We start from the raw sequence: 23,448 nt of genomic DNA on the forward strand, positions 1-23,448 counted from the left end.
TAGGAAGCAGTTACACTTTCCTGCACTTAATGATTGTAACTCAGTTTCATCTATTCAACTCTGGTTAAAAGAATATCAGGCAAGGAGAAACCGCCATTATTATTAACGAAAAATAATCGATTTTTCAGCGTTGTGAATGGAATCGTAGAAAATAAGCATCTCAGTTCTTGCTGATAGTGTTAATACTGAAACTAATTTTTAATGTCAGCCCCAATGTTTATGCTATTAGTCAAATGTCAACTACTGTTTTTACTCCTTTCTCTGTCTCTGCACTTGTTCTAGATGGAAAATGATTTGAGGTTTTGATGCTGAGCTCTGCTTCTCTCTGACTTCTCTCTCTGTCCTTACTTTCTCTACTAAGTCCTTGGTCCTTTTTGTTGTTTCCAGCCCCTGGCTTGTCTTGAATGCTGATGTGAGAGATGAATTATTGGGTTATGCTGCAGATGTTAGACTCTCTGCTATGTCATGTCTACACATTCACCTTGAAATAGACTTTTTCTCATTCACTGTCCCCTTCTCCTTCTCCATGAGCTGAAAAGAGAGCTGTAAAATAAAAACAAATCTACCTCACAACTTGACAGAGGACAATGTGATTCTCTCACACTGACCTCTGTGGGTGCGTGCCCGCCTGTGTGTGTAGGCTTGTTCGTATCAAGCTTTTTCTCTAAGTTGCAGGATTAGACAGACAAGGCTCTATATTACTTATGTAACCAACTCCTTTTTTTCCTGCAAGTATTTTTTTTTTCTGTTTTACCACATATGTGGCATCATGTTGGCGGACGGAAGGAGTAACCAGGAGGAGGTCGTAAATCTCAGCTCTTATTTGTTTGGGAGACAGGTGGCCGTGCGTTGGCCGTGTAAATCGTATTGACATTGGGGAGATATTCATCTTGTTTACCCTTATAGCTGCAGCCCCTGTCCCTTTATGAAGACTTGCGCCATATGTCACAGGGTGTCGCCCTGGCTTTGTTCACTCATAAATCTTAGCATGTGAGATGGTGGAGACCTGTTAGCACAGCACCTCTCTGGCCTGGAACCCAGGGATTCGGGTTCAGTCCTAGCCAAAAAGAGCAGTAGGGGTGGCATTTGCTAGATTATTTCCAGCCACTCTCAGAAATGTGTTATCTGCACTCTGGTGTGCTCAAAAGTGCACCTGGAAAACAGCATATTTTAGACAGTTTCCTGCAGGATAGCTGCAGCAGAATCTGCCTGGTCATACACAAATGCATCCTGAGTCACTATATCATGCAATAACTCTTTGTGGACTGTGGCGTGATTTATCATCTCCGTCATCTTGGATGTCTTGCCTCATTACTCCTCTTCTCCCTAAATTCAGTCACAGCTTCTCCCAGCGGCGCTGTTGCCCCAAGTCCGGCCCAGTGAGGTTACATTTTTTGGCCTCTTTTCCTTCCTCTCTCCTGCCCCACCTCCAGCCCTCCATGCCTCTCCCTGGCAGACAGCTGTGGATCATAAAATGGTGGATCAGAGCTTATTTCCTGCCCACCCAAACTGGCGGTGGCTGGGCGAGCAGCTTGGCTGTAGGTTTGATCCCACCTTCTACTAGAAACAGTGCTAAATCCCACCGCTGCCCTTCTTCCTTTAGTAGAAAGACAGTCGATAGCCCTGCTCATCCCTGAGTTAGCTCCACGCCAGGATCAACGAGGCCTGGATGCTGCAGGGTGAAATTCCTTCAGTAATGAGAAGCAGCAGTCTACTTCTGTTGATGAATTTCTCTCTGCTACTAACCTGGCAGAGTGTGATAACATGTGATGACCCTGATGGTTAAAATAATAAACCAAAAGACCTCCAGTTGCAGTTCATTTTGAAGTTTGATGCGCACAGTGTTTCATACTTTTGATATGATGCTTTTTGAATGTAATATGATATAGTTTCTCCTGTGTTTTATACAGTGCTTGTGCCTATAAAAATTCCTCACAACTTCAAACTTGATATTCTTAAAGACTACAAATATTTCCAACATCTGGAGGGAGTTTTTCTTTCAGGCTTCACATACAGTGTATTTTCACAAGTCCCCATTTACTGTATTTAATCATGTTTACAGCAGAAGCTTAGCTAGGCCTATGATGGGTAAAAACAACGGATGAGCAATTCAAAGCTTGATGCTATTTTTGTTGAAGAGAAATGGCAAACGATTTCCCTCGGTTTGGCTTAGCTGTAATTGTGAGAGCAATTTTGGGATGAATCCATTTACCTCTGGTACATTTAACAAGTTTCTAGGGCAGCCATGTGGCATTCACTGATTTTCTCTAACTGTTTATTCTATAATTATTTAGATTTCTGCTTATTTTAAAAATCTTCAAGGATCTGTATAATCCTCTTCCAACTGAAATAAGCAGTTAGATGAATGTGTTGATAACGTTTCTTAAATGTGTATGTGTGTTTGTGCATGCATTTTCTGTTTTTTAATATTATCTCATTCAGGGGGTTTGTGTCTATGTGAGTGGGTTCACCTGCAGGTGGGTGAAGTGTTGGTTCTCCTCTGCTCTCCCCTCTCTTGGCTGAGACCCAGGCAGACAGTGGTTGTGCCTGGGCCCAGGTTAATGAGTGGATTTGCTGCACTGCAGCGCACTGTCCCCCCATGCTGATGTGGAGCAGCTGAGCACCACAGTGGCCCCACACTGCTGCAGAGCTATAAATCACCCACAGTCAGGCCAGGCCCGAGCGGAACAACCACCGCTGGGGATGGACAAGCGCTTGGAGAGGGAGGCAGGGGAAGAAATGGAGGGATGAAGCAATGCTGAGGGGGGAATGAAAATGTGAGCCCAGTGATGTGTGTTCACCTCCACCTATGTCCACATAAGATCCCCATGTTCTCCCTCAAGGCCGTCTCTCTCTCTCTCCTCTACCAGTGCCAACGTAACCAGTATTCACAACATCCTCTCAACCTCCAGCCCCTCCCCAGCTGCTCCCTCTAATTGCCTTTATTAACGTCTCTATGGGAGCGGCAGCTAGGAGCAATTTGCTCATTATGTGCTGTATTAGCACTGGCCCTGGGGCAGGCATGGAACACAGAGGGATGCCTGGCTTAGACTCCTGCTCTCCTCTGCTTCACTCTGCCTTTACCAGGACCCCTACCTCCATGCTGTAGGTCGGCTATAGACTCGTTGGCCCTGACAAGAGCAAGTGTAAAACACAGTTACTACTGTAACAAATAAAACTTAATGTTTAAGTGTTGGAGTGTTACTGTTTGACTTTACATATACAGAAGTTATATGCACTGCTGTAAGCACTTAATGTACATGTATGGGTAGCAAATTAAACCCCAAAAAAAGTTCTGCAGACCTGCAGAACTGCTTCGGTTCTCCTTGGCTTAAATTCTATACATTTCTGGAACATGAACACCTTTTGTCCAAATAATATTCCCTCCGTGTTGGAGTTTTGTTGGTCAAGCACATTGGTCCAAAATCTCCCACAGGTGATCAGATCTCATGAGTGTCAAGCACCGTAGTGATTCACATCATTTTCATACCCATCAAACTGTTAAGTGTGACCCCTTGTGCCATGTGAATAGGAGAAGATTTGTTAGATTTGCCAGTTATTCAGATTCTGGGCACCGGGACATCATTACAAGCATTGACGGTAATGATAGAGAGAATCCGTTCTCTTTTGTTCATCAGGATGGTTTTTAATGTGTTCAATTTCAGGTGACCTTCCTCTGCAGTTAAAAGCGTCAATAGGGTTCATTCTTTTTCTGCCACTCATAGTGGTTGGACACAGGTTTACATTACAATTTTCTTTTGGCTATTCTCTGAACAGAAAAGCAAACAACTGCCTATGTATGAATATTTCTGAATTCAACATTATGTTTAATTCATGATTGTTTGCATTTCTCATTCTGGTTCTACTGCCTTGGTGTTTTACAGGTACAGTCAATCCTGATGATTTTAGACTGAGAATTTGTTTTCAGTCTGGCCCATTTTTAGACAACAAGCCTATTTTATACAAGTTGACAGGTTGGGGATTGAGAATCAGTCCAGGTCACAGTTTAGCCAGATAGTCTTACTGTAATGTTACTAGAGATTTGAGTTATTTAGAATTGGAAGTTTCAAAATCATAACACAGAAGAGCAGATAAATGTATTTGCATCAGTTGCAATATCAGACCCACAGAGAAATATATCAAAGCTGCTCTTTAAATTTACCTTTCGGGTTAACATGGGCAATGATTGAGAGTCACATCTCTTGAAGAGGCTTTTTGGCAGATGGAGTAGAAGGGATGATTAAATTTATGAAAGCCTGTTTCTCTTTGAATTCTCATTGTGCGCAGGCTGTAGATTCATCCCAATAAAAAGAACAAGTCTGTATGTAGCTGCTGTGTAGCAGAATGAAGATGAAAAACCTGTTGTTCTTTGTCAAGGTGACTCAAGTATGATGTGTGATATATTACTCTTATTGAAAATCCTGAAGCATTTTAATATTTTATTAACATTCATGACCTAAACTACACCCCACTGTAAGACTTCCCACCCTGATGAAGCACTGCTCTGGTGTAGATATTTCTCTCACCTTGTCTGTGTAACAACAGGTCGCTCTGTTTAGCTCACCTGTTGCTCTGTTCCCACCATTTAGTTTATTTGCTACCAATACTGAATGATTTATCAATGCACAGAATCTGTTCCATTTTTTAACATGCAGCCACAGTCTGTCTGCGTGCTAAGTGACTTTTTTTTTTTTCATTTGTCTTCCTAAAAAGTGCATTCACAGTTGGGGAAACAAACCTTAACACTTTCTCGTATTTTTCAGAAAGCGTACCGTAAATGTTCTAGGTCTTCAGGACAAATATACTGTGTTTTTAGTCAGCAGAAACCACCATAGAATCTGTGTTGACTAAGGTGTGTTTTTTATCTGCAGAGCTGCAGCAGCTTCGTGGTCCACTCCTGGAGCATCAGCAGAGAGTGGAGAGAGCCAGCCTGCTGCCACCACAACTGCCTCAGATAAAGAAAAATCAGAGGAGAGGTAAGACAGGGTTCCCTCTCATCGGTTTCTCTCAGAACTACTTTTTCTGTATTTGTTTCATTCACTCTTTTTGGTTAAATGTCACACTCTGCACTCGGAAACTATTTCACTCTCTCCGTTATCATTCACTTGCTCCATTACTTGCTCCTTATCTTGCATGTTCACTCAAGAGAATCACCAACTCCCTCACCTGTCTAAAATCTATGTGCAGTCTTGCACATGATTATTTTCCCTCACTTTTTCAGACTGTATATTCACCCCTCCTATAATTTAGTTTACCTCTGAGGATTTTAACGCAACACAACTCTTGGCATAAGCAGGTGCAGCAACCTTCTCATTCTGTCAAACACCAGATACATACACAAGTGGTTGAATTGGATGGGACTGTGTAGACAGTTTGTCCATTACACTGAGCTATTGCTCAGCTTCCTTCAGAATAAATGATGAATTCATTTTCATTGCTTTCAGATGTTGCAGAAGTAATTGCAAGCTCGGTCATTCTATGGGCAATCTATTAATGTTATTTTCACATAATACAAATCCTCATTTTTCCAAATGCGGTTCCACAAGAGTGCATTCTTCCAAAATTCTGAATTCAAGAACTCAGCTGAACATTGTAGTATTGACAACTCTGTGACCACAAACTTTTTTTTCAGTTTGTATATCTTCTTTCTCCTCTCTCATCCTACATTGTTGCTGCTCTGCAGAAAGAATATGAAATATTTATCAGGGCATCGTGTGTTGAAGGCACAATTTCTACATGGTAATGTTGCTGGCATCCGAGATAACGGATTGCAATGGTGGGCAAAACAACCTTTCTGTGCAAACAGTTTTTATGTTTTCGGGAGCGGAGTGGCATAAATACGGCTTTTTACTAACCTTTGCAGAGCGGTGAATATGGTTTCTTTGACGGCGCTCTTTTACATCAAACTGATTTAAAATGCAGCTTCTAAGCTCACAAATGTGAATTTAAAAGCTGAAGCACAGTGGAGGGAGATTTCTATTCTACCTCTGTTTGTGTGCAAACCTACTTTAGAATCCCCTCGCCACTTTTTAATTATCTCACCATAGATGGTTGTCTGCTGTGCAAACCTGATGTGTCCCTGCCTTTTCGGCTGTACAAAACCTGCTACAAACAGCGCTGCATCTCATTGTGTTTGTGCACGCACACAGGCACGTGTGGGTGTGTTTTGACTCGCTCTCTAGTCTGTCTAGACTAGAGATAGGGCAAGACAAGTGTGTAGCGGCCCGGCTCCTCTCTCAGTACTTTTGCTTATTTTCCAGCCTGGCCCATTTCTGCTGTTTCAGGCTAGTGAGTGAATGAACAAGCAGGCCCCAGGCCCAGATTGAACTATGCAGTAATCCTCCTCAAAGCTCCGCCAGCTCACTGATTGCCTTCATTTTTCAGTGTCACCAGCAGGAAAGCCAAGGCAGTGTACCCATGTGAGGCTGAGCACGACTCTGAGCTCTCCTTCCAGGTCGGCGCAATATTCAACGCCGGTAAGTGTTATCGCCTACACCAGTCACTCACTCAGAACCAGCCCTGGCATATTGGATTTGGAGGAAAACCGAACACCCAATCTGATCTTCAATCGAACAGAGAGATGAGACGAGGAGAGGGAGACCAGGGAGGAGGGGGCAGGAGACACAGATTTGCTCTTCAGTGTGTCTGGGAAGAGGCTCTACTGAGCTTTAATCACTCTCAGAGGAAATGAGGATTTTGTAGTTCCTATTTTTTTTGTCAAAACCCTCTTTTGTGAGACACAGACACTATAGATAGTCCGTAGTCTTTACAGGGGGATATGCTGTGACATCCTTAACAAAATCCTGCAATACATCGCTGTTTATTGGTTGATGTGGTCACGCATCATATTATGGGGAACTATCTAAATCTTTTTCTTTTTCACATTGTTAGCTGTTCTGACTCACATAACAGATATTATAATTTAAAGTTATGATCTAAATGTCAAAATCCTGACAGCTGTCATCAGTAAATATGGATTAGATGACTGAAGCATTACCTTAATCACATTTCAGTATATGTGCGTTACTTCCTGTTTTGATGTCTGTACATTAAATCCATCACTGCTATAGTTCTGGGTGACAGAGTTCATGTCAGGATAAGTGCTTTACAATAGAAAAATTGAATTAAATAGAAGGTTGATTTTCCCACTCGTAAATATGAAGTCACATTATCTGAAATAATAAACACAAAACGAATTAAGTATCACATTTTCATAAACGAAATTAAATTATGTTCTAAAACCCATTTTCTTATTCTGATATTTAATTTGGAGCTCAGCCGTTTTGTTTAGTGGAAGTATTATTGAATGATGATGTGTGTTTCTTTTGGATCTCAACTTAAATCTCCAGTTACCTCGATACAAAGTGTGGGGAGTTTCAGTATGGTTTTACTTAGATTCTGTATGTCCTTCAGCACTTAATCAGGCTTCATATTAAGTGATTGACACATTACATAAATGTTACGTGATGAGATTCTCATTAAGTAAACATCAGCAGTATCTCGGAGATTTTGCACATTTTGCTGCACGATTGAGTTATTTCAAAATGTATTTGTGATGTTTAGTCTGAGCGGTGTGCATAACAATGTCAAGAGGTCTGAATACTTTAGCAAGACACTATATGTATGGTTATTTTAAGGATGGATTCAACATATGTTGGTGTTTGTTCACCCTTAACATTGGGAGAATCACTTTGCCTTGCTTATTTATTTTCTTAAAGTCCCGATCTATACTTAACCGTAGGTTTAAGGTGTATCCACAGATGTGATTGAAAGAGCTGATCTGGTTTAATTGTGTCATAAAACAGTATATATATAATATATAAAATAAATAAATAATATATATATATATACATGTATATAGATATACTATAATACCATACTACTATAATTAATGTATACATATGCAACGTACAAATCCAGTATCTTCAGTGTGAAGGTATATCTGGTGAAGGTATATACCAGGTATAAACCATTATTGAAAAACAGATACAACAGATGGTAAAATGTTAAATAAAATACACAAATCTTCTGTTGTACTTACGCTATAAGTGCATTGAATGTTGAGAAAGTTCATTCTTCCATCCAAGGATCCACATTGGTTTTTTATTATTTATCGACTGATAAATAAAATATATAAGGGGTGGGGGTCATTGAATTTTCTTGGAGGGTCAACTCTTTTGTTAAAGGATTATTTATAATCATTTATACCTAAAAACATGGGAAATGAGGCCCAAGTTCAAAAACACTAGAGTAATCCTTTAACACTTGCATAAAGGATTGTGATAGATTGGGTATACGTTCCTCATACATCCATTGTTAAGTCCAAATGACTGTTCTGTTGGACTTGTAGGTAGAACAAGTATGTATTCAGTTAGATGATATGTTGACTGTGGCCTTAGAAGTACTCATTGACAATTTATCCATGCATCTGTTGACTTGCAGATGCACTCAAAATTTTAAATTGGCTCACTTTGTTGACAAATCAGGAATCCATGGAGGATTTTGAAAAGGCATGTCACAGAAATGTTCGGTGCACTGACACATCTGTCACACTGAACAGTCTGTGAGAGTTTCCATTTTGCTGCTGAGATTCAGCTGCTTGTGAAATTCTAGAAAATCTGGATCCAAAAACAGACTGGAGATTTACAGTAGGGATAAAAATGAGTCACATTGTAGTTTGCCGAAACCGCATAATTACCATATCCTCCCTTAAACCTCTGCTCTCTTCACTGACACATGCACATATACTCACTGGACGCTCTGTGTCCTCTGTCTGTCCCCCACCCTCACCCTCCCCTGTGGTGTTGCCCTCCCCCCCGGTGACGCTCTGTCCTCTCCTGCAGTGACCCAGTCGAGAGAGCCGGGCTGGCTAGAGGGGGAGCTGGAGGGAAAGAGGGGCCTCATCCCTGAAAACTATGTGGAGATGCTGTAGCCCCACACGGAAATATTTATGGACAAGTTTTCACCTTCACTGGGAAAAGAATGTGGAGATGCATGTGCCTCAACTCCAAAATTCACAGAAAAGCCTTGTTTATCCCCCAGAAAAAACCTCTCAAGCAAGTGATGTATGTTATTAGTGGTGGACTATTCTTGATACATAAGTCTATGCATTTTGCCTGGCTAGTAGACTTTGTGATGCATGTGCAAGCATGTTTCTTTGTTTGGATTTACTTCAGCTGAGTATTCCCAGTGAATTTCAGCATTGTAATTCCAAAATGGGTTTGCACTTAACAATGTTCTGCTGTATACAAAGATGCTGTAGCCTCTAAACATTCAAGTGACTTTGTAGCAGCACCAGAGAAAGGAGTGCCTCTCTGATGAAGGCCTCGCTCTCTCCTCTGCCCCGTTATACATGGTATCCATGAGCTCCTCAAGTCAAACAACGATTCTCAGAAACCATAAGGTAGAATGTCAGCACTCACATCACTGCAGCTTTTCACCCTCTTGACAATGATGCACGCAAATTAGTTTTTAGTCATTAAAAGATAAGCCATACCTACGTGCCTTAATCACCAGAACACCCAAGTATAAATGTATGTACGGGTATGTATGAAACTGAATTGGAGGGTTACTGCTTTCACAATGTTTCATTTCTGGCATTTTTAAAATTATTTAGATACTATTAATGGGGCACATTGCTGCTGTAATTTTATTCTATTTAATTGGCACAATGATTGCATGACTTTTGAATTTCAAATACACTCTGTACTGTTTTGTTTTTGGTACACTTCTTTACAGAAACACAGTGAAACACCTCTTTGATGCCGGATGAACCCTCATGTGTTAAACACTAGCATCAGACAGATTCAACAGAGGTAAATGTCAGTAGATAGCAATGATTGAAACCAAGTGTTTTTCCTGTCAAATTATCTGTTAATGTTCGTTTTAAAGTTTATTTTTAACGTTGCTCAGCTTCCTCTGAGCAGAGAAATGAGACACTCCCACACAGTTGAAATTTTAGTTTGAATTTTTATCCTTATTTTATCTTCAACTTCGGTGGAGGAAGTGATTAGACGTTCCGTTCACTGTATATAGCCTGAAAGAGTTATGACTGCCAAGTATATTACACAAATCTCCGTTATGTGATGGACAGGTTTTGACTTTTTATCAAACTTGTTTAAGCATGTACACACCAAACATTACACGTCATCCCTCAGCTGTTCAACAGTACACTTTAATTTTTCTGAGAGCTTTGGTTCAGCAGATTGTTTGTGTTTTGAGTTGCGGTTGCAATAATTTAAAGACAATGATTCATGACATTTGTAAAGGGCCTTGACTTCTTTCATTTTTATACCTTTGGGTATCTTCTTGATCAATGTTAAACAAATAAAGATTTCTTTTTGTTCTTTACAGTCTTACGTGTTCATGCCATGAAATAAATTAGGTTAAAATTTAACAAATTGAGGTGTTCTTAAAAAATGACAAACATTATCTCAGTTAAATTGTTTCAAAAAGCTTATTAGACAGTAAGATATTTGTTTTCCAAAATAAGACTGACATATTAATACTGCAGAAAATTTAAAAAAAAGCACTGTAAGCCACATTTATGACCATGTTTTGTTGACTGAGAGTTATAGTAATTGTCTCCTGTTAAAACGTATATTTGGGGAAATGTGTCTAGTTTTACCATCTCTGAAATCTAGCCCTATGTCTAAATTTTGATGACTCATCTATTGTGTCACTGAGAAGGCCCACAGTTTCCCACAGAGTCTAAGAATAAAGTTACTGGTGAAATGAGAATTCATTCCACAGCCTGTACTGTTACAGTGAGCCATGTAGTGTAATGTAAGCCTTCCTCTTTATATTGACCTGCAACGCTCAGTCGGACTAAAAGCTACTTCCAAAATAACTTTCCAAAAGGGGATTAAAAATAGATGGTAATCTTTCACAGAGGAAAACATGCGCTAATCCACCTCCACCTCCCTGATCCATTAACATCTCTGCCTCACGCATGTTAATTCTTAGACTACATCTGTGTAATTAATACACCAAATGGCCTCCAGACCCAGCACTTTGGCCCCAGTTACCTAATAACCATCAGTCCACCGCCACACTCAGACCTTTAGTAAGTGGGCCGGTGCACTATTTAAAAGTAAACACACAGTTTGTCCACTTTAAAAATAATAATAAATAAAAGGTTGGAGCTGTGGTTTCGGTGCAACACGTACAGTTGTGTCCACCCGCTCCCTGAAGCAACCGCAGACGCGATGATTACATAATGAAATGAGGCAGAGCTAATGAGATGGGCAAAAATATTCCCCCCCACCATCACCCCCACCACCCACCCCCAGGGCCCTTCATCATCTCCCCTCTGCCAAAATACTGCTGAATCATAGAGACATCCACCCTGCCTGCCTCTCACTCTGCTTTGGACTGTCTGTCAGGAAGCGTGCCATGTTGCTCTATCCGCCTTCCTTTTTCTTTTTTCTCTTGCCTACCTGTCTGTCTCTCAGGAGTATTTAAAACTCCTCTCTGTCTCCCTCCTCCTTACCTCCCTCCTTTTTTCCTTTTTCTCTCCTGCTCGTCAGTAGAAGTGCTCCAGTTCTTCTCTGCAGCTCTAATAGCAATTTGTTTATGAAATCAGTTAAGCTCTTTGCATTTATCTTTCCTCCTAAGCTTGTGAATATGACGCAGTGAACAACAGCCGTAATCTGGGTGGGTCAGACTCACATTTGAGGCCTTTGAGCTGCTTTAATATCACTTGAGATTGAGGTTGTATTACCTGTGGTGATTTCTGTGTCTCCGCATGCATTATGCATCAGTGTATATCAGACTGGGATGATGTATACATCAGTGTCACCATGTCGATTCAGACTAGGTGTAGGTGTGTTTGAATGAAAATCCAGATGGATGTGTTCATTTCTCATTTCCCAGAATCCTGGCTGTGTGCCAGCTGTCCTCTACCTCCCATGACGCAGTGTCCTTCAGCCCCAAAACATAGTCCCACATCGTGACTCAGCTTAGATCAACGCAATACAGTGGTTAAACGGTGAGATACTGACACAACTAAGTGCCACAGCTGTGTGTGAACTTCCCAAATATGCTCCACAACATGTGGAGGTTACACTAACTTAATTCTTTCCTGTGTTTTCATCTGGTTCCTTCAGAGCGCAAAGCTTCTGAAATATAACCATAATAAGACTTGATGTATTATTGGGGCTGAAAACTGAGTGGGAATTTGGAGAAAAGTGAATTTCAAACATAAAGGAGCGAGTGTGGAGGAAAAAAAAAACTCAGCTCAGAAAGTGGGCCACAGAAGCCGCCATGTGCGCGGGCGCAGCCGTGAAATCAGCCTGATCCAATAGATTCTGTTTATCTGGCACGACTACAAGTGAAAGCAATTGGAAATCTGGGGGAGATTTGGAGAGGGCTGTGGATTCGGAGAGAGAAAAAAAATGAGCAAAAAAGTAATACTGTCTGCTCTACAGTCTGGCAAAGCAGGCGTGTTTTCAGATCAGCCTTTAACAAGGTTAATGGTGATTTTTCTCCACAGGCACCGTTTTACTGTAAAAGTCTCATCCTTGCATGCTTTATCTCTGTCATTTTCACTCTCTTCGCTTCCCATTTCGCTTTGTTCTCTTCATCTCCTCTCCCTATGACTGCTGTACCTGCTGCTGCTCCACATCATTTCTGTTTTTCCATGCTAACTCTGTGTTTTTTGGCTCATTATCCTCCCAAGCCACCAAATGCAGCTGTTTCGAATTCATCCAGATCAAACAGCCCATTTTTTGGGGCACCTTTCCTAGCTTCTGTCTCATGGTATAATTTCCATCACACACACACACACAGACCATACATACATACATACACACACAGATAAATTACATCATGTCAAATTATTAATTTAACAGTTTTATTAGAATCTTGCAATAGTTTTGCAAACACAAGTATGGCAATATCTGCATCAAGATATACAGTAGTAACTGGTTTCAAAGATGTTTACTGGTTTACGTTGAAGGATGTCTACTGTATGTTTGCTGGATAGTTGCTGAGAAATATTGTACAAAGCATCTGAGTAAAAAGTCATTTTTGGAATTGGAAAAAAAGCATTTGTCTATTTTTTAATATTTATAAGAAATGCACTGCCATGGCTGTGGAGATATGGCTTAGTCTCTCTACACCCGATTCATCGCTGTGAACAGAAAATGGCAATGACGTGACTCCACATACAGTGACGCGATAGTGTACTGTGAAACAGCAGTTAGACACATTCTGAGTCATTCATGCCTAAAAGGACAGTTAATTTACAAGGAGACAGCTTTGAAGATAACATTGCTCCCTCAAGTAGCAGAAAGGTTTTTATTCATTGTTTGCAGTAGGTGGTGATTGATGACCATTAAATAAACTGTTCAGCATTTTGGGAAATTACCGGTATTCACTTTTTGTTTAAAGTTAGATAAGAAGGACAATACCACTCTTATAATTGTCTGTTAAAAGAGAGGTCTGCCAATTTAGTATTACACGTTCATAAAATTGTTGGACTCACAATGGACAATTTAAGAAATATAAAATTGGTGCAGCAGAATTCCACACATTCATCTTCCATGCCAAATCATGTCACCTACATTACCCACAATGCAACCCGAGCACCAACAGTTCAGTAAGAGATTTGTTTTTGTGTTATGCTAGTAGTTGCTAATCTAGCCTCGAACAGAGAAGAGGGGTGGACCTCAGAGGTTTTGTAAGCTTACTTTCTAACTCCACACCTCCACATTTTTTTTTTTTTTTTTACATTTTCAGACCTGTCGCCTTCAGCACCAAGCAACGCTGACTCAAGTGACATCACTTGAGGCAACTTATCAGACTTTGTGCAGGTCCTAGCTGTTTCCTGTTCCCAATCTTTATAAAAAGATACGCTAAAAGTCACCTGGCTGTAGTTCCATATTTGGGTATCAATCATCAAACTCTGAGAAACAAAAAGGCGTATTTCCCAAAATGTTGAACTACTCTTTTTAACAGCCAAAACAATTAAATAGCCAACAGTCAAAGCCTATATTTCCAGAGGGCATAGGATTGTACAGGGGCTTGATAACATCAATTATAACCATGTATAGCCTGTAGCAGATTTTTTACATCACGGTTCTTTGGGACAATTTTAGTACTTTTGTGATTGAAATTTATTTTGGCAGTTAGTGAAACAAGTCCAGTTAAAAACAGGTCAAAGACAGTCAAATTTGAACTGGCTAAGCTTACAGGCCTGATAGTCTCTACATCCGTTGTTTCATTTGATTTTGTGTGTGCACAAGGTTTGTATCTTCAAACTGAAAAGTCAAGAACTTTCTCTCATGTATCCCAGTTTCAATAGTTTGTGACTTCTTGATTTTATTGTGGTGCTCATCAACAATACCGTCATGGGTTAGGAAATCATTTCAACAGCAACAACTCAAGGATCCATTTCCACTTACATCTTGTTACAAAATAAGAAATACTTTTTGATTATTTTTTTGTTTGTTTGTTTGAGCCACGTGAACAATGATGTAAAAAGTAAAAAAAAAAAAAAAAAATTCAAAATCAAATAACTTTACTTAATAAGAAGATAATAAATGTACTCTCTCTCACATTCAGGTAGTAAGTTCCATAAGTCTCTCACAATGTATGATACATTCATTTCTCTATTTGGCCCTTTCTGCCGCCAACCCTTACTATAAATTTTTCTCTGTGATCCAACACAGAAAATGGCGAGTGGGCGAGTGGGAAACACATATTTTTCCAATATTCTAACAAGATGGTTAAAGTAGAAATGTTTTATACTATACTCAACATAAGGACTTGCTGTATTATTTACAATATATACTGTAAAATTGTAAATCAGGTGAGATAAAAAGGCACAAGTTTCCCTTTTTTAAATACAATGTAAACATCTCATCAAAAAGCATGCATTAACATTTCATTTTACAAAAAGGATATCATTTTTAGACAAAGTACTTAAATATTGTTTTCCAGCAAAATATAATTCTCTCAAAAATACTTTCCCATTCATCCTATGAACCTTTAGACAGTTTTTTTTAATTCCTTAAAAAGGACAAAAAAGGGGCAAAATAAAGAAACAGTGAGAGATTAGCTTAAGGGTCCTTCACAATTTGAACACAATAATGCAAGACAAAGACGGATTGTAAAATGAGGCCTTTCTGGTAAGAGACTGTATGAAAATTATCGGGGTAGAGAGTGCTATTAATATTGTCTCTAGACCCTGCCGTTTTAGAAAAATAACCTCCCTCGGCATCTCACAAATTATATGTTTATGGTTAGCATAAAAGAACTGAAAATACAGCATGTCTCTTAATTTTGAATTTAGAGCTGCTTAACAGCTAGGCCTAGAAAAATCACTAAATGACTGAGTCGGGCCCAGGTGTCAACTTAATATTCCCCCCCCCCCCAGAATTAATTTGAAAAATATAATTGGGATGAGAAAAAGTTTAAATACCCTGTCCTGCCCTCCCAACAAATAGAATACCCTCCCATGAGAAAAAATTAAAACTTCACAACCCCTGCCCCCTTTTCTGACACTCCTCCCACCACCTCATAATTTTTACACAGTCCCTAATGACAGTTGTGACCCTGGCACCTCCATCTTTTTTATACACCAGTCTTCACACAGTTACCACCACAGAAGAGACCTCATAGTGTAGCACAGTGCCATCATTACAAGAGCTGAGGCCACAAGTATAGTACACAACCACCCTGCTGTGCTAATGATGTCATGTTGTCTAACTCTAGGCTGGTTGACCATGCAGAAAGTCTTTTCCCGCATCATCACAGTTGCTTATCAAAACAGACAATTCCTGCTAGCTGCACTAATGCCTCATTTCACATTGTATCTCCTCTGTGCAAATCTAAATGTGGAAATAGGATATGGCTAATCCTATAACATAAATGCATAATACCCACGCTGAAAAGAGCAGATCAACTATGCACATGCTTGCCAGGAAAAAAAACAACACACTCACTCACACACGCGCACACACAAACTTAAGCCATACTCGCTCCATACTCATGTAAATACATGCTCACAGGGCACAAAAAATAAAAATAAAAAAATCACACACCCCCACTGTTTTTCTTCCCCAGCGGCTCTATCGCTTTTCAGTAGCATCATAGTAGTGTTCCACAGCCACCCAGAAACCAGTGGGGTGTGAGACAAGTTAATGATCCAGATCACTGGGCCTACCATACCTAAAATAGTAGTACTTGGCCCGAAGATAAAAGAAAGGAATTAAACTAAATTAGGGAAGGTGATCATACCAACAGTTCTTCATCGAGCATTTATCAACATGTACCTCAAAACATCTTCTGTACAACAGCTGAATAGAATGTGTTTAAGAAGTTGTTAATACCTGTACACATTTGCCTGGTTTTGATACATTAGCCATTTTGCCGTAAGCACTGCAGAGTAATGCTCCATCTTGGATTATATCAACTTTACAGAGTATGTGTGTTTAAACTGTGTGTCCATAATAGTGTATTGTATGGACTGTCTACGAGTTACTGTACATGTTATGTTTTGCCTGGCTTTGTAGAAATGAAGCACCTTAATGTAAAATGACTGGCTTGTCAAAAACTAAACCTTTGCAACACACTTTTATAAAATGCTTTTTATTATTTCTGGGAAGAGTAGATAAGTGTTGATTCACAAAGGGCTGGTTTTGCTTTATTGTGAGTAAAAACAGACATTTGGACAGCTGCTCTGGAGATAACACAAATGACAGCAATTACAATGGATGCACCTCAGTCAAATCCATTACCAGCGGACTCTACTGAAATCATTTCCTTAAATGCGTGATGTTTTCCATCCTGCAGCACTCCTGACCATCTTTGCACAAAGGTAAAACTGCTTGTCAATATTGTTTTAATTCTACACCACAATGCCTAAAATAGTGACTTTATGACATGGGAGCTTCACGTGCAAGTTTTCTTTTACACAAGAGAGACATTTCTATTTCAAAACAGATTTAGCTTTGGACTTTTGCATATTAGTTTTGATTGTTTTACTACATATCTTAATTAAAAAACTCAGTATGTGAATGTTAAATGATGGCTGTTATGACACCGATTGAGATTTAAACTTGGACTTGTTAGATTTAATGTAATTATTCAGCTTATGATGATGCTTGTATAGCCCTTGGAATATAATCAAATAGACCTTTCGCCTTACAGTCTGTAATTTCTGTGCCTCCTCATACAATGTTCTTTGCCCTGTAGTCTTGCAGTATGTTGCTACACTGCAAAGCAAAATCTAAGTATTGGCATATATTTTTTTACGTAGTGCTATTGTTTGTGAAAGACTGCATAAGCCACAGTTAATATTTGCAAAAACTTTTTCTCTAGATTTGTAAGGGAATCTGATTTTAGTGCATGTGGAGTGCATCTGTGCGTTTGTGTGAAGGCGTGTGGACAGCATGTGTATCAATTTCCCTCTACGTGTTTGTATGTGTCTGTGTGTGTGTCCGCGTGTGTGTAGTGAATGTATCTAGCGCATCCTAAGAAATGTATGGCTTTATCTCCATAGAAAATACTGTTATCGTCTTTGGGGCGGGGGAGGGCACGGGGGGTACTTCAGGATGCTTTGTCACATTTGTCACAAGTGCTTCTCTGCGTGTCACGCTGGCTCCACCACTATTCACAGCTCTGACCTGCTTGTGGTAACTGGCAGGGTCAAATCCTTCTCCCCTTTCTTTTACTTCTGCCACCACGTCACTTAACTTTCCCATCCGAGACGAGGATGCTGGCATACTGGGCGACAGGGTGCAGGCCAACTGGTCAGGCCTTCCTTGCACATTTTCTCTTCTTTGAACTTTTTCTTCCCCTCTTCCAGTTCTTAATGCCGCTTCTGTCCCAACTGTTTAGTGAGTCACTTCTTGTGGAAGTAGATTGTATGAGTGAGGCCTGACTCCACCTTTGGTATCTGGTCACTGATGATCTCCACCAACATTTCAGGGAACTCCACCTTCAGGGCCTGAGACTCACGAAAGGTGTAGAAACAGAAGTCCAACAGGTTCCCAACCAGCTGGATAACACAGACATAAAATATCGTGAGAAACACGTAGTTGTCTGACAAAATGAGGTTTTCTTATTCAGTTTTAAATGTTTTGTTTTTTTTTTTAATTTGAGAGTTCAAGTACACTGCTGTATATTCATATGAGTGTGTTTACACACCAATGGGGCAATGGCCCCTCTTTGAAGCTCGCCACTTGGGGGCACCACAGTTTTTTTTTCAGCATAAACCTCCTTTAAAGAGGGGGTCAACACTAACCCCATTCACTCAGTCATTAGAGTCACTGAATTCTGTTCATTTATCTCTGTGACCTCTCACTTGCTGACTCTCATCTCTTGGGGTTTAGCTATATTGTCATTATGCCATATTCCAGTTGACCCATGCACAAAAAAAGAACAGTGATTTAGCACATTTGCCACAGTGACCACTGTGTACTCTGAGCCAATAAACTCCGAACTGGCATTGATCCCCTTCTGTTCCATTCACCAATACAGCCTCGTCACCGCCTCTTCCAAAATAACCTCCCCCTCGGGGAGGGATTGGGATGCAGTAATCCTTATTCCAAGCCACAGCGCCATTGAACCGCTAAGTAAATGCATCATCCAAATCCACTATGCTGCCATTTTACTCAAAACATTTCCAGTGATATTAGAGCCCCAGAGTGCCACTGGACACCTCGCTCTGTGTGTGAAGGCATGGCATACCGAGAGGCTGCCAAGGGAAGCCTGTGCTGTACTGTAGGCGATTGGCACATGAGAGGCAGACAGGGCAAGGGTACTTACATCATGCATGGCGTCCAGTAGCTTGGTGAGCTGGAAGAAGCGCTGCCAGGTTTGGCCAGAGTTGTTGGTTGCTTTTCCCACTGAACGCCGGAGCTCCTTAATGTAATTAACCCTCATCTCCTCGAACGCTGCCTGGTTCTTCAGACCCTCTTTTGGAACTGGGAAACAGACAAATGCCACTGTCATCAGCTGGATTGAATAAGAGGACAACAATACTGGTTTAAAAAATGGATTTCAACTGATAGAAGAGTTTTATGCATAATGTGCAGTGTGAAAGAACATTTTCCCCAGTGTACATGTTTTGCCTGTGCCTCCAGGTCATGGTTATCCAAGGAGGGTTGAAATGAGGGCAACTGGACTCGGTCATGGGTACACCTCGGTCCAATTCAGAACTGAAGAAGCCTCTTAGATGAGACGTGAAACGTCTACAACCAAGTCCAGATCTAGCTATCTCAAGCAAGTTTCAAGCCTTTCTGGGTTGATTTTCCTGTGATACTGAAATGAATAGAAACGGCCACCTGAATTAAGGAAATATGTCCCAAAATATATGATATGCTTTACGAAATGGTTGGCAAATGCACACTGAACATGATTTGCAGTTAATGGGCTAAGCCGTGCACAAACACCAGTATGTTCCTTTAATGTACAAACGTGTAACTGTGTAAAGGGTAATTAGAGGTGCTCTGTGAATTACGCACCCACTCCCACATAGTTGCCTTTTTTTGGACATTTTTTCCGTGTTGACGACCTAAGCCTATTTAGCAACTCATTACAACCACTTTCACCATTTCAAGTGGTAATTAGCCTTCATGTGTAGCCACTGATTCATGAAAGACGACTGATAAACTGGAAGGCTTTGATTAAAAGTTATCTCAGCAACAATGACAGTAAGAAAAGGGAACAACAGTGCTTCTGTGTGTTTAACAGCTTAATCATTTTGTCAACCAAACCTCATTCATCAAGAAGTTTGTTCAATGGCTAGGGCTGTTGAATGACTACAACCTCCATTTACATTATAATGATTTGGATGGTAGCATCAAAGCACTTACAGTAAAAAGGCAGCGTAATGGGATGAATTCAGACAGATATGAAGAATGAGATACAGTAACTGCACAGTGAGGATGCATCGAAATGTCTACAATATCTCTTTCTCTCTCCCTGTGCAGAAGAACAAAGTCACAGATATGGAAGTCTGCCAGCACTTTTAAATGACATTCAGCCGCCGGCTACCAGATTAAGAAACACCTCACCTCTCAAAGAGAGCACCTCAAATCAGTATGAGGGAACGCCTTCAGCTGTCCTTCAGCCAAGACTTACCAAGGTAGCTATGCCTTTAGTATGTCTGGATGTGTTAGGACATTTTAAACAATACTGCGAATCAATGAGGATTGGATGAGTATTTTTGCATCAAATTGATGGAAGCACTGTACCTTGATTTGTGGAGTATTTCATTTGCTGAAGTAGCCAAAAACAGACATTTAAACATAAACTGATTCTCAAATAATTTTCCATACGTGTATGGAATCTATTTATCATTATAAAATTCTGTACACTGTAATACAGCATTTTGTCCATTTCACTCACTCCTACTCCAGTGCTAATAATTAGGCAGGTAAAAAATATTTTAAAAATTTACATAATATGAATAAACATTTAAGAAGCTGGAAGAAGGTCATTACTTAAACGATTAATTGATTATCAAAAAAAATGTTTATTGACTAATTAATTGGTCTAACGAGCTAATCGGTGCATCTAAAAATAGCTTATTGTCACTCATGTTTTATCAGAGAAGCCAAAGAAGCTCCAGATTACATGAAACAGCTTTAGAGAACTAATGGTTGTCACCAAAGGTTCAGTGACCAGATTCCTCTGCATTCACAGTGTGGCTAAACATATCGAGAAGAGGTGATGGTGCTAATGTCTTGTAAATTTTTATAGTATTTTTGAAGCCTTACAAAAATACTCTTTACAGCAGAATGTCAAATTCTCAGCCCTAATGGTTTAAGAGACTTCCCTTTAAAACCTTAATGATGTACTTTCTCCAGTACTTTTAGCCATAATGCCTCAGATAAACAGAAACTACTTGTAGCACCACTAACAAAAACACCAGCGACTGACAAGACCTGACTGAGTTGTGCAGAACAAATAGCCACAAGCAAAAACCTACTTGTTGTCAGTTACGACTGCATCGTTATGAGAGCAGAGCGTTGTAGGTCAATAACTCTGAGAATGTGTGTTTGTCTGCTTCCCTCTCATCCTCTCTTTCTGTCTCATCCTATGTAATTCTCTTCATGGTGGTTTGACGCATAAACACCTTCAGGCACGACACACATGAAGCTGAGGAAAACAGATATGAAAACAGATTGGACCCTGGTGCAGAGGGCATGAGTTCTTTGCTTTATTTCATGGCTGACATGATGAGAATGTGCTAAAACCCCTGGCCCGCATTTGGACCTTTTGTTTTTCTCCCACTGACCCACATACACCCTGATTAGAAACTAACCTGGCATTTAGGGGCGTTACCATGACTGGCCCCAAAATAGGGCATTTATACCACCGTAATTGTTGTCAAACAGATTTTTGCTTCAGGTATAGAGCCTTTTCAACTGGGCCACATTTCTTATGTGGAGTGCAGCTGCATTATTATGTTTACCAGAAAGCTCGGAAAGCTCATTTTCTAATGCACATAGAATAAAGAGGCAAACATAACTAATGCAGCTAGGAGATGCTATTAGCATGTGTGTTGTTAAAAGACATGCAGCTTCCTGCTCTGGGTTGCTGGTGCATACCTAACTGACAGGGTGCCTCTCAATATTGATTTACTACCTGATGGTATTCATTAGGAAATTCTACAACTAGCATGACTACACTAACAAGCAAAGTGGAGCAATAAGGGTGTTTTCTAACTAGAAATTTTAATTCAAACATGACCCAAAAAAACTAATGACTGGTTATAATGAAAATTATAACAGCACTTGAAGTAGTGTAAAGCAATTGTCATGTTTTTGCGTCATTAACTGGAAAATGTGTCACAAGAAATATACCCGTCATCATGGCAAATATGCTGTTCACTTGCCCCATGTGGAATGAGGCTCAACAGCCGTTTCAGCAAAAAGCGAGAAGACAGTTTAGAAACAGAACAAAGGAACAAGATAATCCAGCAATGCTATCTACTTCTGTGTAGAGGTGAGGAGTGCAACTGGTTTGAGCAGGCCACTGCTCCAGTGCCAAATCCAAACAGGGTCATGAGACGCCGCAGGCTCAGTGAAACCTTAGCCAAGGTCAGAGAGGAATAACAGCCCTTCTCTCTTTTCTCTTTATCCCTCCTTCCTTTTTCTCTTTCACTTGTTCACTCTTTCACTATTTAAAATACACACACACACACACACACACACACACACACACACACACACTAACACGATTTTTTTAAAAACCAGCCGAAAGGCACACACACATTCAGTGACTCTGTACTACTTGCTCAGCTGACAAGTTCTGACAACTCCTCTGTAAACATTTCTGCCGCTACTCCTTCCACGAGGCCCTAACATTATCTCTGAATGACTGTAACTAAAAGAGCTTCCTACAGCGCCTCAGAAAATCCAGAGACTTGCTGCTTGTTTTTGAAATCATTCACAAGCGTTTTTGCTGAAGTGATTGCCAAGCCTCCATACAGTACGGTTGCTCCATCATGTGGACTTTGGAATGGGCAGGTACAGCTAAAATTTCTCTGCTGCACATTATAAACGAAGCACTGGATGATTATTTTCTTCTCCTTCCATCATATTTTACCACTACGTTTTGACTAAATCCAATAACTGGAGCACTTGAAGCACCTTAAGTTCCCTGTTTCTATTCTCTATACCTGCTTCTTTCATCCACAACCTCTCCTTCAAAATTCCAGCTCAGAGTTTGAAGGAAGCGGAGAAAAATAGCAGGTCTTGGAGCACTGCCTGGTGCTTGACTGGCCTTTATTAAGTACAGCAGGACTCTCTGGAAAACCTCCAGAGGAGGAGAGGGAGGCCACAGCAACAGAAGGACCAGCTCTGCCACCACCACCCCCCTCAACCCCACCCCCTTTGTCTTTTCTTTCTCTCTCCCTACAGCTATGCACCTGTCTCTTTCTCACCAACACTAGCTCTCACTGTCAACATTTGTCTGATTTCACTCTTTAAATCTCCCTTTTCCCCCTTGGTTTCTTATCTCCTCTCTCCTCATCTCTCTCTTCCTCGTCTTTCCCAACATCCAATAGCTGAAGTCCAGCCGGAGCTCCCCTGCTTCCAGATGAGTCAACAATACTGAGTTTATATCAGGGAAATGCTCTCACACTGCCTCTTCCATATGTCACTGTACTATAAAGCCAAAAACAACCTTATACCATTGGGCTGGGAAATATTGAATATATCAGTGTCTTGTTCTTTCCTATTCATGTACTTCTGTAAGTGCAGCACAAGAGGCACATTGTTTGTTTTGTGGGTCACTAACTAAAAAAGTTGGGAACCACTGGTATAATTTCTAACAGTGTACTGTACTTTATAAACTTTTATGTAAAAATCTTAAATTTCTCTCATAAATAGTGAGGTAGTAGAAAGTCACATAAAATGGAAATACTGGTACAGAAATACTTGGGTAAATGTACTGTAAATGTACCAAAGACTTAAATTCTAGTTTTTAATC

The 23,448-nt window shown here is 40.3% G+C and overlaps 2 protein-coding genes across 3 annotated transcripts in view; one reads left to right on the forward strand and one right to left on the reverse strand.

Moving 5' to 3' along the window:
* Positions 1–10,352, forward strand: part of arhgap10 (Rho GTPase activating protein 10) — a 45,475-nt gene extending 35,123 nt beyond the window's left edge. For both annotated transcript variants that reach the window (XM_018690868.2, XM_018690867.2), the window contains exons 21-23: positions 4,872–4,976; positions 6,385–6,476; positions 8,844–10,352. In XM_018690868.2, coding sequence (XP_018546384.1) covers positions 4,872–4,976; positions 6,385–6,476; positions 8,844–8,932 — 286 coding nt within the window. In that variant the 3' untranslated portion in view covers positions 8,933–10,352. The remainder of the gene's footprint in view (positions 1–4,871; positions 4,977–6,384; positions 6,477–8,843) is intronic.
* A 2,933-nt stretch (positions 10,353–13,285) lies between these two features.
* Positions 13,286–23,448, reverse strand: part of nr3c2 (nuclear receptor subfamily 3, group C, member 2) — a 74,216-nt gene continuing 64,053 nt past the window's right edge. The window contains exons 8-9 of the mRNA XM_018690866.2: positions 18,775–18,932; positions 13,286–18,004 (exon numbers count right to left, since the gene is read on the reverse strand). Coding sequence (XP_018546382.1) covers positions 17,849–18,004; positions 18,775–18,932 — 314 coding nt within the window. The 3' untranslated portion in view covers positions 13,286–17,848. The remainder of the gene's footprint in view (positions 18,005–18,774; positions 18,933–23,448) is intronic.

This window comes from Lates calcarifer, linkage group LG5, assembly GCF_001640805.2.
Source record: "Lates calcarifer isolate ASB-BC8 linkage group LG5, TLL_Latcal_v3, whole genome shotgun sequence".
Lineage (NCBI taxonomy): Eukaryota > Metazoa > Chordata > Actinopteri > Centropomidae > Lates > Lates calcarifer.